Source organism: Opisthorchis viverrini (genome assembly GCF_000715545.1).
Source record: "Opisthorchis viverrini unplaced genomic scaffold opera_v5_358, whole genome shotgun sequence".
Classification (NCBI taxonomy): Eukaryota; Metazoa; Platyhelminthes; class Trematoda; order Opisthorchiida; family Opisthorchiidae; genus Opisthorchis; species Opisthorchis viverrini.
The window spans coordinates 473,757-488,968 of record NW_008752016.1 but is presented as its reverse complement, the minus strand read 5'-3'; the positions used below and the strand labels follow the sequence as shown (position 1 = coordinate 488,968).

The window sequence follows — 15,212 nt, the reverse complement described above, 5'->3', positions numbered from 1 at the left end:
ATGTTTCTGCTGACACAGGTTGGTGGGACTCAGCGCAACTGAGGCCATACAACCACACAGTCACATGCGTAATGCAACCTCAGTCAGCTTCCCTCGGGTGGCGTGGCAGCTAGTTACCGAAAGAGTGTTACAGCTGAACCATTTTTTCTACTGGATTCTGCTGATTCGAGGCATTGCCTCCTGGTCGTGTACTCATTTTGAATGAAGTTGAATTTGCTCATAAGGGTTGAGCCTGGCGTTTTTTAAAATGAGCAACTTCCGATCGTGTCTTAGTTTTTGTTAGCTTATAAGCTGATTGACACCAATAGGTAGAAATAAGAAAGGGTGAAAAACAAGGTACTCAAAACCAATTAATGAAATATGTTAAACCGGGTCAATCGAGCATAAGCGAATGTGCCATTGACTCCGTTTCAAGGTGTTATGGGGATTTCCGCTTCTGGCTTCACAAAGCGTGTTTGTACCACTCAATTAAGCACAAGATCGAGCCAGTTCAAGATGTTCTTTTCCTTCCCTTTTTGTTTTCATAACTTCACCTGAGTAGTATCAGGGTGATCTGCACCGGCTCAGTGCAACTGTTGCACAGTTAACTCCTTATTTACGCTACTAAAGTTCCGCTCGCCTTAGCCATAATTTAGTTAAATCGAACGTCTTTGTAGCATATTTAGTTTTGGCGATTTTAACATGCATCTGGTTTTTGGTGTTCCTCACACCAAACATTGGTTTCTGTCCTATTTTTCTCAAAGGGGCCAGAGTTATGCAATCCAGAAATGCTACCCAGTCGAATGCTCCGAGTGCCCAAACAGACGTCACGTGGTCTATTGGTAGAAGCAGTTGCTAAGTCACTAAACCATCCTGCGGATTCTATCCGACTATGGCACTTCCGTCCACGGTAAGTAGCTTAGATTCTTAATTTGTACACATGGTGATTTCACTCCAAAGGCTGCTTTCATAACTCTGCTTAACCTTCTTCCGCTATGCTCTCTCTTCCACCTAGGCGCAAAAATGTACCCATCCAGCTCCTGGAACTAAGTGATACTCCTTTACAGTATACACCCAAGGATGTGCATATCTTCTTTGTACAATGCTGTCCAACTCCCCTGGCAATTGCTCCTACTTCACCGAATTTCGGTCGAATCGGATCGCCACCGATCACCGAGCAGCAGGAACCAGTCGCCGATAAGCGCCTATTCTTTCTCAAATACTTTGACCCAATCTCTTGGTCTATGACATTTTGCGGCCATGTGGAGTTGGCTGCCGACGACGTATTTATGTCATTGGAGCCGGTTCTGCGTGAACGCGCTGGACTACCCGCGAATGCTCCTCTCATTCTATACCAAGATGATCCAAAGACAACCGTTTCCGAAATAAGTCTCCTTCGGACACCAATTTCTAAACTGTACAAACGCGAACTACAGGGACAACTTATTTACTTTCAGGTGCGTTCTGGCAATGCTTCTCATTCCTCTTTGTTCTGATTTGTGTTTCGTGGCCCCAAACGTCGCCGCAGCTTTTAAGTTATCGTCATTATAGTTGTCGGTGAAGGAGAAGGGTAGCCGATAAATCACCAGTGCTTAACGAATCACAATTCGGCCAATGATGAGAAATGAATTCACCACTTGCTTGACTGTCAGGTATTCTATCAGCTGATTGTCTTGTTCACCTGTTTTGTCTCACAATTTCACGCTTGTACTTTACAGCTCCTAGTTCAAACAACAATAATATCCTGTCAGTCTTGGGCCTCTTCAGTTGTCTGGAGTAGTACCGCGTGCAATTTACTCCTCACTCGAAATATAGCACTCTTGACTTTTGTGTCTTGAATGCTTTCGGCATCCACATTGTCCAACTATGTTTGCTGTTTCGCCTCACCTCTCTGCGTCAGCTCATCATTCAGCCAGCAAGTGATCCACTTAGTTGCATTGCTCAGTAATGCCCACCTGATTACTTCACTGTCGCGATCATATAAATTTCAGGGCCTACTTAATGACATTAAAAATCTGAGTGACACGATGGTGTGTAACAAAGTAGGGCACCAAACTTGATTAATCTCCAAGTGGTTCCACCTATAAGGAGATGTTTTTGTGACTCACAGTCTATTGGGGCGAGGTGGCCCAAGTGGTTAGAGTGAGAATTTACTGACCGAAAGGTCCGCGGTTCCAACCCGACCCCTGTCTTTCGATTTCCCCTGTCTAGGCTTGGGCAACCTGGCAGTATCCCAGCCCTCGTGCAACCTTCGGGTGGCATGACAGTTATGCACCGGGAGAGTGCTACAGCTGAACGATTTATTTTTTTTTACTCACAGTCCATTACAGTTTATTACTGATTAGTAACAAAATCCTCATCGTTTTATATGTCCCTTACTCAGATTTATTCGGCTTTATCATATGTCAATGGCTTCTCAGTACAGCACGGGACTGAGCGTTTCATCCACAGGTCCAACTTTATTGTATTTAGCCTTCACTTCTTTTGGATGGGGCCATTCGATTGTCCCGGCTAATCCTATCTTACTTTACTCTGCTAGACGAACTTAGATAGCAAAGTTTTCGTGCTCTAGGTCATCCACTCCGTTTCTAAACCACTCTTGAGATTCGTGAGCTAATGTACTTAAACACCTGTGGAATGGAAAGCTCTACATGAATTTCACACCTTAAAAACTGATCCTTTTTCTACTTGCTACTTGCTGTAGCCCGTGTATCCCGACTGCAGTGAAACGAGTCGATTCAAGAACAGTTGTACAAGAGGTCAACTGCTAATCCGAACGACTCACACCCAAATATACTTAGCACTAGTTTGATCGATAAACGCGTCGTCCTTTGGTCGACGGTGTACGACGTGTGTGCACCTGTCCGGTGAGCTATAGAGTTTTAAACGGGCATTGTCTCACTGAGCTTCCTTGAGAACGAACAATGTCTTGATGTTTTTCTGGTTGAGGTGCGATGGAATTTCATGTCTGTTTCCCACGCTGGGATTCACCGGTATTCACTGTCTGAGCATACGTACGCGTTCTTAGGATACAATTTTAGGCTTTTGAAACCGAAACTATCCACTGTTTTATGTTACTGTCGTTTGATTGGACTCCTCAGCGAAAACTCTTTTTCAACAGCCTGACGAGAAGACTATGTTGGTTGGCATAGACTACCGGAACAGTATGACTTCTAAGGGAAAACAAGTCATGCATGTTCAATCCCCCAATTTGAAGGGGAGATTGTTTGTCAGACCTTTATCCACTGAATAACCCCAATGGGACAACCTCTATGGATGTTGCATTGATGTCGTTCGAAATAACTCAATGGATTTCTGAGGTACACGAGATGTCACATCACGCTAAGATACGGTCTCTTCGAAATGAGTTAGATGGCATTTTAGGAAAGCCTGGTTGATGCCTTCGGAAGAACAGTCGTGTGTATGTCACATCACGCTAAGATACGGTCTCTTCGAAATGAGTTAGATGGCATTTTAGGAAAGCCTGGTTGATGCCTTCGGAAGAACAGTCGTGTGTGGGGTAGCTCAGACCGTCTAGGAAAAAAACGGCTACAAGGTAGACGATATCTTCCGATAGGGGCAACAAAACAACTAGGTCAACGTGCACATGGTGCAAACGTTCGTCGGGTGACGCAAACTGTCTTAGCGGTTTCAGTATTACGGTTCACTTGCTTGGGTCCACTCTCGAACATCTTTATTCCCCATGTGCAGCAGGTGACGATCAACTTGACTGAAGCACATAACCCGAAGTGCGATAAACCGTGATGGTTCTCAGATATGACGCGGCGGAAAGCCATCGAAACCGTGGAGCTATGTAACGTAAGATGTTTCACAGACGATTGACTTTGTGGATTGTTGCTGGAACGGAGTAAAATGTTCTTCAAAAGGTGTCCCAGAAGAGGGTATATTTCTGAGAAGAGGTCAAAATGGTTCGATAAATAATTGTTAAAAGTCGAAAGATAGGCTACCTCACAAGATGTGTCCACGAGAAGGGAGAGGCCTGCCGACCCAGCTTGAAAAGTGTCTTGTGCATGTATGATGCCGCATTCAGAACTACGGCTACGGGCCGTTCAGGGGGGTGGCAGTGACAGACATTCGGAAATCACTGGATGGGATGCAATTAGTTTTGCTAATGGCACTGATGCAGTACGACAGTGTACTTTAGTCTAAGACTTCCACAGTGACGCAAATAGGGCAGCCCATGAAACTGACGTACAGCGCTTCCACACGTACAAAAGTTTGTATTAGAGAACGGTCAAGAGTACTTCGTTCGATGGACTGTCGACGGTCGAAAACCCGAACCATGTTAGGTTGTATCTTTAGATTTAGCCTTAGAATCTTACCCACCTCAACACTATAATAGTTGCTCCGAAAATAATAGCGTTCGAATTTGTGGTGCATAAGAGGTGTGACCTTATAGAAATAATATACCCATTAAGTTTTTTTGTCTAGTTCAAGAGAGTATATACCTTGAATCCTGGGCATGTTTCAGTGTTCCCAAACCTGTGTAACGACAACGAAGAAAGCGGCATTAAGGCAAACCATGAACTAGGCGATTTATAACTTGGAGATAAAAGGCGAAGTGCAGTCCGTCACCAACCGAGAGGTGTTCTCTTTTTTCGCTTGTTATTTTCTTGAATTTTTCGTTATATTTAACGAGAGTCAACGTCAATTATCGTCAAGTTCATCCAGCACAACAAATTCTGACGAAGACAACTTATTTTTCTGTCGCTGTTCTGCACGACGATTGCATCCAAGTGTGTTGTCAGTAAATCACCAGAACAACTCCGAACTGAACTCTCGTATCAGTAAATGTCTATCACAGCTGTACGGCAAAGTACTACGAAAGTTCGGTTCATTGTGTGTGCCCGGGAGATCGCTGCTCAAAAGAGCAATATTTTGGTCAGTATACAGAGCGTGCGCCCTTCCATGCATTTGAATGGGTACTTTGTGAGTTATTATTCATCCCGTAACACTTTTTGATGTTGGTTATGTCTCTGGCTTACACAGGTAAAACAACCACACCTTTCGATGCCTACATCAGTTACCGCGGACAGCTCGCCAGAAGTTGGAAAGGACGCCCTGAGCAATCTAGTTGATGAATCTTCTGTGAAAAGCGTTTCCACTACAAGCACCGAGGCCTCTACTCGTCCCACTCAACCTTTAGAGACGGTCAACGGGATTCCCGTGTCACGTCGATCTCTAACTGATCATGTCGTTCCAGAGTCGGGAAAACCAACACCAACCACTGTCGACCCGACCGTTTTGCATCGTCTGGCTGCGATGCCGAATTCAATGATGAGTTCAAAACTGACGCAATCTAACGTGACCACTGGTGCAGTCGGTGGAATTCAGACCAACCTCCCACCACTTGTCACTCATGCGCACTCATTCGTTCCGGGCGACCCGCAATCGATCTACAACTATGTTGCCAGTTATCTTCACCAGGTATGTGACGATGAATCGCGGACATTACCGAATGTTTGAGGTCTTCCTTTCATTAAACATCATATTTTGCTTTCAGAACCAAATGCCCACTCGACCGAGCATCTTTATGGAATATAGATATTTCACCAAAGCCGAGAGTGCATGGATCCTCAGCATTTACGGTCACTTCTGTTGGGTGTTTACTTGACCTGATCATCCTTAATTGACCGTAACACCAGCATACGGAGAATACACTAGAATTGGAAAGAAGCTTGTTGTAACGGATCTGCACAAGGAACATCCCCCATTTCCATATACAGCCATACACATTTGGCTTCCGGTATCTCGTCATCAACAAACCCATACCTGAACTTTTTGTACGTTACACGGATATCACATGGTTTGAGGTAGAACGGAGGTTTAGGCTGACTGTGCAAATAAAAGTAAAACTTCTTTCATATTAGTTCTCGGACGAAGCTGGTCAGTTTAAGTATTTCTCCAGTTTGTAGAAGTCTAGTAGGCCAAAAGATGGATCGCTGAGGCTTCGGAGGCAATGTGGATGCCGCGGCATATTTGAGGAGCGAAATGGGGATAGTCCAGGGAATCCTAGAGACATATACATTATGCTATTGTTATAACGTCATCTGTCATAACGACGCCTTCACTTTTGCGTCATCTGTCCTCTTGCGCAAGTGGTTCTCCTATTTTTCCCTTCGTCATACTGTCACTCACTGGCATGACTGCTCAGTTTCAACTCATTCTGCTGCTGTATTAAATCACATGAGCCAGCATGAGTCCATAGACACTCATCAACCGCCCTTGTCATACTCATCTGGGTTGCAGTAGTGCACATACCAAATTGCAGTAATGCTCACACAGACCTTTTTCATTGTAAAACCGTAGCTTTTGGTCAATTGACACGTCCCAAGCTCACGCTCACATCACTCGTTTGAAAAGTCGTCCTCCTGTCTTAGCATAGTCATCTTGATGAGTCCACACCAAGTGCAGAAGCACTGGACTCGAATTCAGTTCTTATTAGGGCTCATCAACAGTGCATATCCTTGGAGGTGCTGAGGTTTGAACTCGCCATAAACGACATGCAAGGCGAGTGTGTTATTCCATCAACGCACACTAGACGCACGCCTGAATAGGTGAACATTTTCGCGCTTCGGTGCTGTGATTGTTCTACCCGACGCCCTCGAACGACTACACTGGTTATGTCGATCGATTGGCCTGCCTGTCAGGACTTCCCAGTCGGGTAGCACCAAAGACGCCCGAAACCTGGACAATTTTCGAATTGGTTGTAGGTGGTTTCATGGCCTATAGGATTCACGCGCTTATCAATTTCATTTGAAAAGCTTACAGCATTTAACGATCGAAACGAAGACCAACACTACTGAGGAAATTCTGAACCAATTGCTAATCGACGAAATAACAGTTATGGATTGTGCATGCCCATTCAAAGCAGTGTAACGAGATCCTCATTTCAAATGTATGCAATTTGTCTAAGGGTTTGATTTCGAGTTTGGTTACGTCACCGCTTTTTCAGAGGATGAGGATGAACTGTGATTCACTTTTAAACCAATTATTGGTTCACATTTGACAGTTTTTCAAGCGATCGCCATCTTATTCTCCGTCTTTTCCAGCCATACTCATTTAATCGGTTGGTTGCCTTCCATGTAGTAAACCCACGTTCCAATCTTGGAACCTTCGAGATCCCAGAATATAGCGAAAAGGCACTGGTTATAAGAATACGACGTGACGCATTTGCAACTTTTGTGTGAGCCGCCTTCAGGTCATCATATGCTTAGAATGTCCCGTAGAATAGACATCAAGGTCACTAGTGTTCCAAAGAATATTCAGAGGTAGCATAATAAACGCACTATACCTTTTGGATTAGCCAGCTAAGATATTTGTCCCACCCCTTATGATAAGGGCTTTTTTCCGGCTCTAGGTGTAAATGCGGCCAACTATGCTTCACTGGGTGGCTGGTCTATGAGCATGGGCTCTGTGTCGACCGGTGCACTTTGCTAAGTGACAAAGCGATGCGCGTCGAATGTGGCGTGTTTCCAGCACTAGTCAGATCTGGTCAACTAGTAATGATGGCATTTTCGTGCCTGAAACTGTAGGGAACCCAAGACAGTGGTCGTGTGTCAGGAGGCCGACTTGAATTATGAGCCTTCCGGTCGGAAGTTCATGCGGCAAACTGTCTGCCCATTCAAGCCCAATGTAGTCGGAACGATTGCTGACTTTTTAATCCACATAACCTCGTGGGGAAACTAATGCGTACTTTCAACCATGCGATACTTTCGGGCTCTAAGGCGAGCGAATAAACGTGTAGTTGGTCGATATGCCGGAGGCCCAGCCAAGACAAGCCCTGCCTGAGTTACAATGCGGCCTGGAGATTGCATACGTACGACGTTTCAGGCACAGCGGTGGCAGGAGGGCTGTGAATGACCGTACGAGAAAATCAACTGTTTCGCCTGCTGTATTGGTGAGACTACCGTTAACTGGCAGATCCGCATCGGATGACAGCCGCCCAAGTACCCACGAAATGTCCCTCACTCACTACATCCGGTTTACAAATGTGCCCATTGAGCAAGCTGTGCTATTCAAGGAAACTTTGTGCTGTCCGTTTAGCGACAACCACCTGCGTTACTCGTAACGTCGTGCACCTGAGTAGTGAGTCTGCTGCTCCACTTTCGCGTGAGTTGTTTGGAAACATCTTATCAAACCACCTACATGTGCTCAAGTGAGAGTGATGATAACATTAGTGCTTACTTCATTAAATAGATTTCATGTACTTTTGGTTTGTTTTTGGCTCGTTGAGGCTGAGCTTTAAGTATCGCACAGTTATCCCTGTGAATCGAATGCAGACTTGCAAGTGTGTTCTACTAGAACCACACAGTATTAAAAACACTGGTTTCGGTCCGTATGAAGTGAAGAAGCACATACTTGTGTAAACGTTTCTTTTCTCTCTCTTCAAGGTGGATATTTTGCTCGTGGACAAGCTTCGTCCAACAGATCCGGGTATCTTGCTTCGCGTTGCTGCCGACCTGACGTATTGGGATTTCGCCAATTTCGCTGCTGCTCATCTTTCCACTACAAGTGATCGGCTCCAGTTTTTCCGGTCTCAGCAAATTCTCGGAGGAACGACGAATGCTCTGACGGCACCCATTTCCGTCTCGCCTCTAGGCACGTCAGCATCTGATCTGAATGCCTCCCCGGTTGGGTCCGATTTAGCCTCTGGTGTGCCCACTGCAAATACGGCAGCGTCTCAAGAAAACATAGCTTCAGGAGCTTCTGCGGGATGCTTTGGTTTGAGTCGAGAATCACTCCAGGAGATGGCGGCGCGTGCTTCAGGTACTTTTTAGTCTATCTTTTATCATTGGTTGCTTATGCTTGACCATTTTTCTACCTTATTGCTAGACTTTTGGTCAGATTTGACACGCTTCTACTGATGGGCTTCTCATTTTTTTTCAGGGTTTTCGAATTGTTCGCCATATATGAGCAGCCTGCTTGCCGCGGCAGCTGGACAAGGACTTACTCACGAACCTCCAGGAGCTGCTATTCCCTCAACGCATCAAGGATCAATGAGAGATTTTCTCGTTCCTTTTTCTGTCAGCCCAGCAAATAGCGTCTGGTACTCAGAACCAACAGGACTTGGTTCTGGTATTGGAACTGGAGCCGCGAACACTACTGCATCCGCCAACTCGATTCCGGATCGTTTTCCCGTTCCTCTGAATCGGTACTGTGGTGTCAAGACAGTCCATAGGTCACCACTCGGGACGATGACCTTCCCGCCCCCGAGACGTATTTACTACGCCCATCTAGCCATACGGATCGATGAACTTGAGACTATGAGACAGGTTCGCGTAGTTTTTGTGGGGCCAAAGCTTTCCATCAAGGCGGAACTATTGCTGTCGGTTCCACAGAACGGTCTTGTGTCGGACCTCCTAAAAGAGGCTAGCCGTCATCTCTCACTTCCTTCAGACGGGTCTGGCCAACTGCGCCTTTTGGAGATATCGGGCAATCGTATCATCCAGGAATTTTCTCCCAACTTGAAACTCTCTTCCATATCACAGTCCACACTTTTACCACAGACCTGTGTCTCCAATCCCCCCGTCCACAGCCTTCGCATTGAAGAAGTGCCCATAGATGAGGTTAATTTGAAACCAGACGAGACCATTGTCTATGTTTCCCACTTCGACAAAGATCTACATGTTGCATTTGGCATACCCTTTACCGTTAGAATTCGTGATGGAGAGCATTATAGTGCCGTCCGCGAACGTATACGCCGCCGCCTTGAGGTTCCAGAAAAGGAGTTTGAACGATGGCGCTTTGCTGTCATGTTTCCTACCGAAGCCACCTACATTCCGAATGATGAGGATCCTATAGTTCGAACAAAGGTTTTCACTCACCCTTGTGCCCCCGAATACAAACCGTGGTTAGGTGTGGAGCATAAACCATCGAAACGTCCACGCTACGCTCCGAACGAAAAACCGATCAAAATTCACAATTGATTTATCCATTCGTCCGGTAATCACTCTTACCTGAAAGAACGCTGAGCTACCCTGTTCACTTCTGCATCATTTAGCCCCAACTCCCCTTAGGCTACCTCCAGCAAATGCCGATGAGAGTGATGAAAGTATCACCTTCGTTGCTGTTCTAGCTACCCTAATTTTTTCTCCGGGTTAATAAATCAGATTCGAAAATGGAATCTAGCTGTGGTCTGTCTCTGTCAATCCAGCGCCTGGCTGTTTATTTTCCTATTTCTGCTGGAAACTTCTTGTATACGCTTACTCGACTAGGTCGATTGGTTTTGTTCCTATTCGGCGCTATCCACCTGTTCCGCCAATTTGCAGAACGGATCCACGGTAGTTCACTTGTTCTCTCTCCATACGAGCAACCGGAGTAGCCTACGAACCCGTTGTGACCCGAACAGGCTAATTCGAACGCATATGCTGTCACCCCATTCTACCCACTCTATTTGTGGACATAAATTGCTTCTCCATCTGGCATGACCGTTGCTTTGATTTGGCCTGAATGAACCCCCATTTTCTTGTTATTTTCCCCATCGCCCCCCACTTCTTTCTACTGTTAGATGAGTGGATGGATATAACCGGGAAGCAACTGCCATTGTTCTCTTCCGTTTTCTTCCACTGTGGCCCTATCGTTTGATCCATAAGGAAACCACGAAATGACGTGCACCGTTTGTTCCATACATACACCCCCACACAAATGTGAGAGTACATTCGTGTTCGTCTGTTTATGTCGCTCCACTTGTGAGTGAGCTAACACGTCTATTCTCCTTCACTACACAGTCCTGCTTGTATCCTTTTATGAAGTCCAAGTAAACCCATCTTCGGATGTGGAGTACTGCTAAACACTGACATGTTTCCTATGTGGAACGAAATTCCTTGCACGACTGCCTGTGTTTTCGGTTGTGGTGCTGATGCCACTCTTCCTAAGGGTCATGACGCAGCTTACTACTCGACATGTCATTTCCACGAGGAAGTCACTTATGTTGCGTCAGCGAGTTGCTCTTCTCTGTATCGTGATCAGCACAAGTGTTTGTTCCGAAAGAATAACATTCATTGCGGCTAACGGATGTAGAGTCGATACGAACAGCTCGGAATAGTCAGACACTGTCACTCTATGAATGTTTCTGCATCAACCTTAGTTTTCAGTCTTGTGCTGCCGCATTAGCCTCGTTCGAATCATACCGTCGTCTCCCAAGGGAGACAACCGGGCGAGGGGGACAGGTTTTGGGTTCTCCTTAAGCTAGTGCAACCATTATGTTATCGGCCTATTCCCCATGACAACAATGGACGACAACCGATTTTTTTCACCCAATGGATTTTCCGATGAGTTCACGTGACAGTTCATGGAGGTTACTTTGATAGATTGGCTCATGAATAGCACGCTTACGGCGTTCAGAAGTCGCCCTCAAGTTGGGAACTTTGACATCTTACGGGCTTCTATGTGACTCATGTTGAGCGTATTGAGGAGATTTACTACTTTGTATGCTACTGAGTATCCCATAGGCGTAAACCTTGCCGTTTCCACACTTTAGGGTATGGTTAGCATATTTCGTTCTACAACCAGCAATCTTGCTACGATATTTGGGAAACTATTCTTCGCTCTAGACGTAACACACTACTCATAAAGTTTCTGGAAACTCTACGACAGTCCGTGACCGGTTTGCCCGTCTTAGAGCTCATTAGGTAGGCACAGTGCCCTAATTCCCCCTAGTGTTATGTTCCACTTGAACCTAAATTGGGTAGATTTCGACGAGTACTCTCATTTGCCCACGGATTTGGTTTTGACGGGCTCAACTGAATCCAACAGAATCCCCCGTTTATAAGTAGTGTGCTACGTTCAGACCAACTGCAATATGAGGTGGCCTGGTGCAGCACATTTAGTCGGAACTCACTATCATAAACCAGAGATTCAGCTGGATTCACTAGACTCTCCTGTCAAGACCAAATTCGTGTACGAATGAGAGTATTTGTCGGAATCTTAGCTGATTGTCGTATTTGGGGATAACCTGTTGTCAACGCACCACGAACTCACTGACTATTTTCGAGTTCAACGGGACAGCGTAGCCTCATAAGTATCATCAGCGCCTACCTTGGCTGAGCCACTCGACAAAACAGCAGTGAATTCGGGAACGTCACTGTGGGCCCTAAAGTCCTAACTGTCAGGTGGGTGCATTTTGATAGCGGAACAAGTTGCTAAAGGTGCACGAGCGTATAACGTGCCGGTCACTTTTCACGCTCGAAGGCTCCGGCTGCATTGATCCGTTGCAGGAGGCACTGATGAACGTGGACATTGTGGTGCATAATATCCCGATGATAGCTATATGCGCATTGAGCACCTCAACTCGAATTGGTTTTCGCACTCATTTGTTTTTGACGGGAGACACCTGGAGCCCAGCTGAACCTCTCGTTTATGTTCTTCAACTGCATGTGCTGCACCAGGCCGCCTCGTGTTTCAGTTGGTACGATATTAGGGATATCGCGATGCATTGTGTAGACAGTACACTACTCATAAGGCTGTTGAAAGCACTTCGAAAGCCGTCGTGGGCTGTCGGAGCGTTTTCGTGCAATTTAGGTTCAAGCAGAGCATAAGACTGACGTAAACTCCAGGGCTCCGTCAATCAGATGAGCCCCGAAGAGGGCGAAGCCGGTCGTTGGTTGTCGAAGATTTTTCAGCGACCTCACGAGTACTGTAACTGGCGTATGGTAAACTGAATATTCGTTATCAATCACGTACATAGAATAGCGCACTCACATTAATTGCTCGTCACCGCCTCCTCACAGTTCCCCATTACCCCCTCCCAGGTGACGAGAAATGCTATGGTAAACGAGCACGGAGTAATATTCATTTGAGATAATGAGACACGTGCGCAAATTTGAAGGCATTTCCTAATAGATACCATAGGTGAAATGTCAAGAGTTAATAAGCAATAATCGAATTGCTGTTTACAAGTGCTTAGGAAGATATGGGGCTATACATATGAAGGCCTCCTATGCTGAGCCACTGGACACAATGTGGTTGTCGGAATGGATTCTCTTCGGGAGGGGTCTTTCACCAGGTTAGGACTGGTTGACATCCAATTGTAGTCAGTTCATACCGCGGCCGAAAATGTGCTTTGGTGTGTACTGACGTCACAGGTAGAAAGTCACTGTTTGGTTACTACAAAGTTGCGTTGTGGCTGATACTTCATGTAGTAGGGTTAATGCTTCATCTCCGTTCTCAATCAGATCCAAGCCAGCGTTTTCGGAAGAACTACCAAGAGTAGTGTCAAACACCCAAAACAGGTCGGAATTCCATATACAGCATGTCGTGTCCCAATTGTATGTGTTGATAGCGTTCTGGGATTCCGGACGCGGCATTGGCGTGACTGGCTGTTGGGTTCACCAATCAGAGCTCACCTAGACTAAATAGAGGCCAGCTCTTCCAGTCGGTCGCGTGTGTGTTAGGCCCATCAACCGTAACGGCACCTATTTGCGAGCGGCTTCGGCGTAGGGTCCCGCCTTACACCCCCTTAAAGTATGCCGACGTAGCTTTGAAACCGGGAGTTCAATTGCAGTGGCCCCATTGTCTGTCGAGCGTCGCGGTCTTACTGCTTATTCGGACTGAACTTCCAACGGAGCAGCTGGTGGAATTTGCACAGTGTAGCTGAGATCAAGGGTATCCAGAAGCTCCTCTGAACGTGAGCCACTCGGTTCAACGGACATTGTTGACGGGATTTGGTTTCACGTTGGATTCACCTGGCGGGACTAACTTGAGTCTCGCACAGCACTGGAACGCCGGCTAAGAATGTACTCTGGTATCTACTTAGGGCGCCTGGCACTGTAGTCGGGATTCAGTATTCTCTGACCCTTGTTGAAGCAGCGTTCGACTGTGCCGTGAATCCGGTTGACTTGTTCATCCACCTGCGTTCCTTTTTCTTTGGTCGGATAGTGTCATGCGGCGTTCGAAGCTTCCGTCAGAGCAATGTCTCTACCAGTGACGCTATCAGGCGAATTCGGGTTCAGCGTTGCTTGATATGTCTGCAAAGTCTATTCTGTCGGCTCCGCCTCTTTGGACTTGGAAATTGGGCGCTTTAGGCTATCAACCAAGCGTCCTGCATTGCCGTTCGACTGGGTGAAATGGAGGCGAGCTGACGTGGGTTACACCATACTCCCGATAGGATTCTACAAGCGCTGGTGCTGTGAAGTGACTGCAGTTGTCGGTTACAATAGTCTGAAGTTCCGAAATGGCTGAATGACCGCGTAAGTTCCAGGATTGTGGTCGCAACTGTAGGACTGTTCGCTTGAAGGACTTCCGGTCACCTACTATATGCGTTTACTACGGCCGGAGCGCCGCTAGTACTACTTGGTTGAGATGAAGTCGAGGCCTGGGTCCGGTCGGTTGCTGCCACGACCGTAAGTTTTCATTGATGACTCACACCATTACAATAGTCCGCTACTACAACGATTTCCAGTGACGGTGGGAAGCAAGTCAGAACCAAGCATAGATTTGATAGATTCAAATGTGTGTTAGCACTCTTCTGCCCACGTCCACTTGTAGTTCCTAGTGTGTAGCTAGTCTAGTGAGCCTTGGAGACGATGGATTGTTGGCAGGAACGAACTGTAGTGGTTGACGGGACCGTAGATCGGTCTGAGGGGTGTTACGTCTGCAGGTGCTGGCATGCGCTTGATAGCGTCAGTGCTTTTCGGTTTTGGTCGGCAGCCGTGTTCGTTAGTGATGAGAACAGGATACTTTATCGACCACATGAAGAAGGTTCATTTTTCGCGGTGAACTCTGAAGACGTAATCAAGGCGCTGTCACAGTTTTTCGGGGTGGGAACCCGTGACGATGATATCTTTCAACTAGAGGGCAAAACCGAAGTATCCTTCATAATAGTTTACATGATTTCGCGAATCGCGACTGGTTCCGTCGTAACATCAAACGGCAGTTGAGTGTACTAGAACAGACGGTAGTGTGTATTGATGGTCAGAAGTTTTCAGGATTGTTCCACGTCTTCAGTCGAATCATTCTTCGCAAAACTCGTGTTCCCATTCAGTCTCGCGAACAACTCACCCGGAAAAGGCAGAAGTTACTGATTTGTATTTAGTTCATCGAAACCAGTGGAGAAGTTCGCGCAGGCGGACGGTTCAATTAGTGTTCATGAACACTTTCATCGATGCAGTCCACACCAAGTAGTTGGTCATTTGGAGAATACCAACCTTCTGTAGTCGAGTTAGTTTCTCGTCAACACTGGACAGGACTGTCTACGACATTGAGCCTAGAAA

General features: G+C 46.4%; 3 protein-coding genes across 3 annotated transcripts in view; 1 reads left to right on the top strand and 2 right to left on the bottom strand.

Annotated features, from left to right (window-relative positions):
- T265_10357 (hypothetical protein) overlaps positions 1–8,501 on the bottom strand; it is a gene marked incomplete at both ends in the record, with an annotated part of 11,462 nt that extends 2,961 nt beyond the window's left edge. The window contains 2 exons of the mRNA XM_009176703.1: positions 1,115–1,394; positions 8,362–8,501. Of these exons, the coding sequence (XP_009174967.1) occupies positions 1,115–1,394; positions 8,362–8,501 (420 nt within the window). The remainder of the gene's footprint in view (positions 1–1,114; positions 1,395–8,361) is intronic.
- Positions 1–10,828, top strand: part of T265_10356 (hypothetical protein) — a gene marked incomplete at both ends in the record, with an annotated part of 32,605 nt that extends 21,777 nt beyond the window's left edge. Inside the window, 5 exons of the mRNA XM_009176702.1 lie at positions 744–889; positions 995–1,436; positions 4,990–5,427; positions 8,394–8,769; positions 8,890–10,828. Coding sequence (XP_009174966.1) covers positions 744–889; positions 995–1,436; positions 4,990–5,427; positions 8,394–8,769; positions 8,890–9,929 — 2,442 coding nt within the window. The remainder of the gene's footprint in view (positions 1–743; positions 890–994; positions 1,437–4,989; positions 5,428–8,393; positions 8,770–8,889) is intronic.
- A 4,246-nt stretch (positions 10,829–15,074) lies between these two features.
- Positions 15,075–15,212, bottom strand: part of T265_10355 (hypothetical protein) — a gene marked incomplete at both ends in the record, with an annotated part of 5,572 nt that continues 5,434 nt past the window's right edge. Inside the window, one exon of the mRNA XM_009176701.1 lies at positions 15,075–15,191. Coding sequence (XP_009174965.1) covers positions 15,075–15,191 — 117 coding nt within the window. The remainder of the gene's footprint in view (positions 15,192–15,212) is intronic.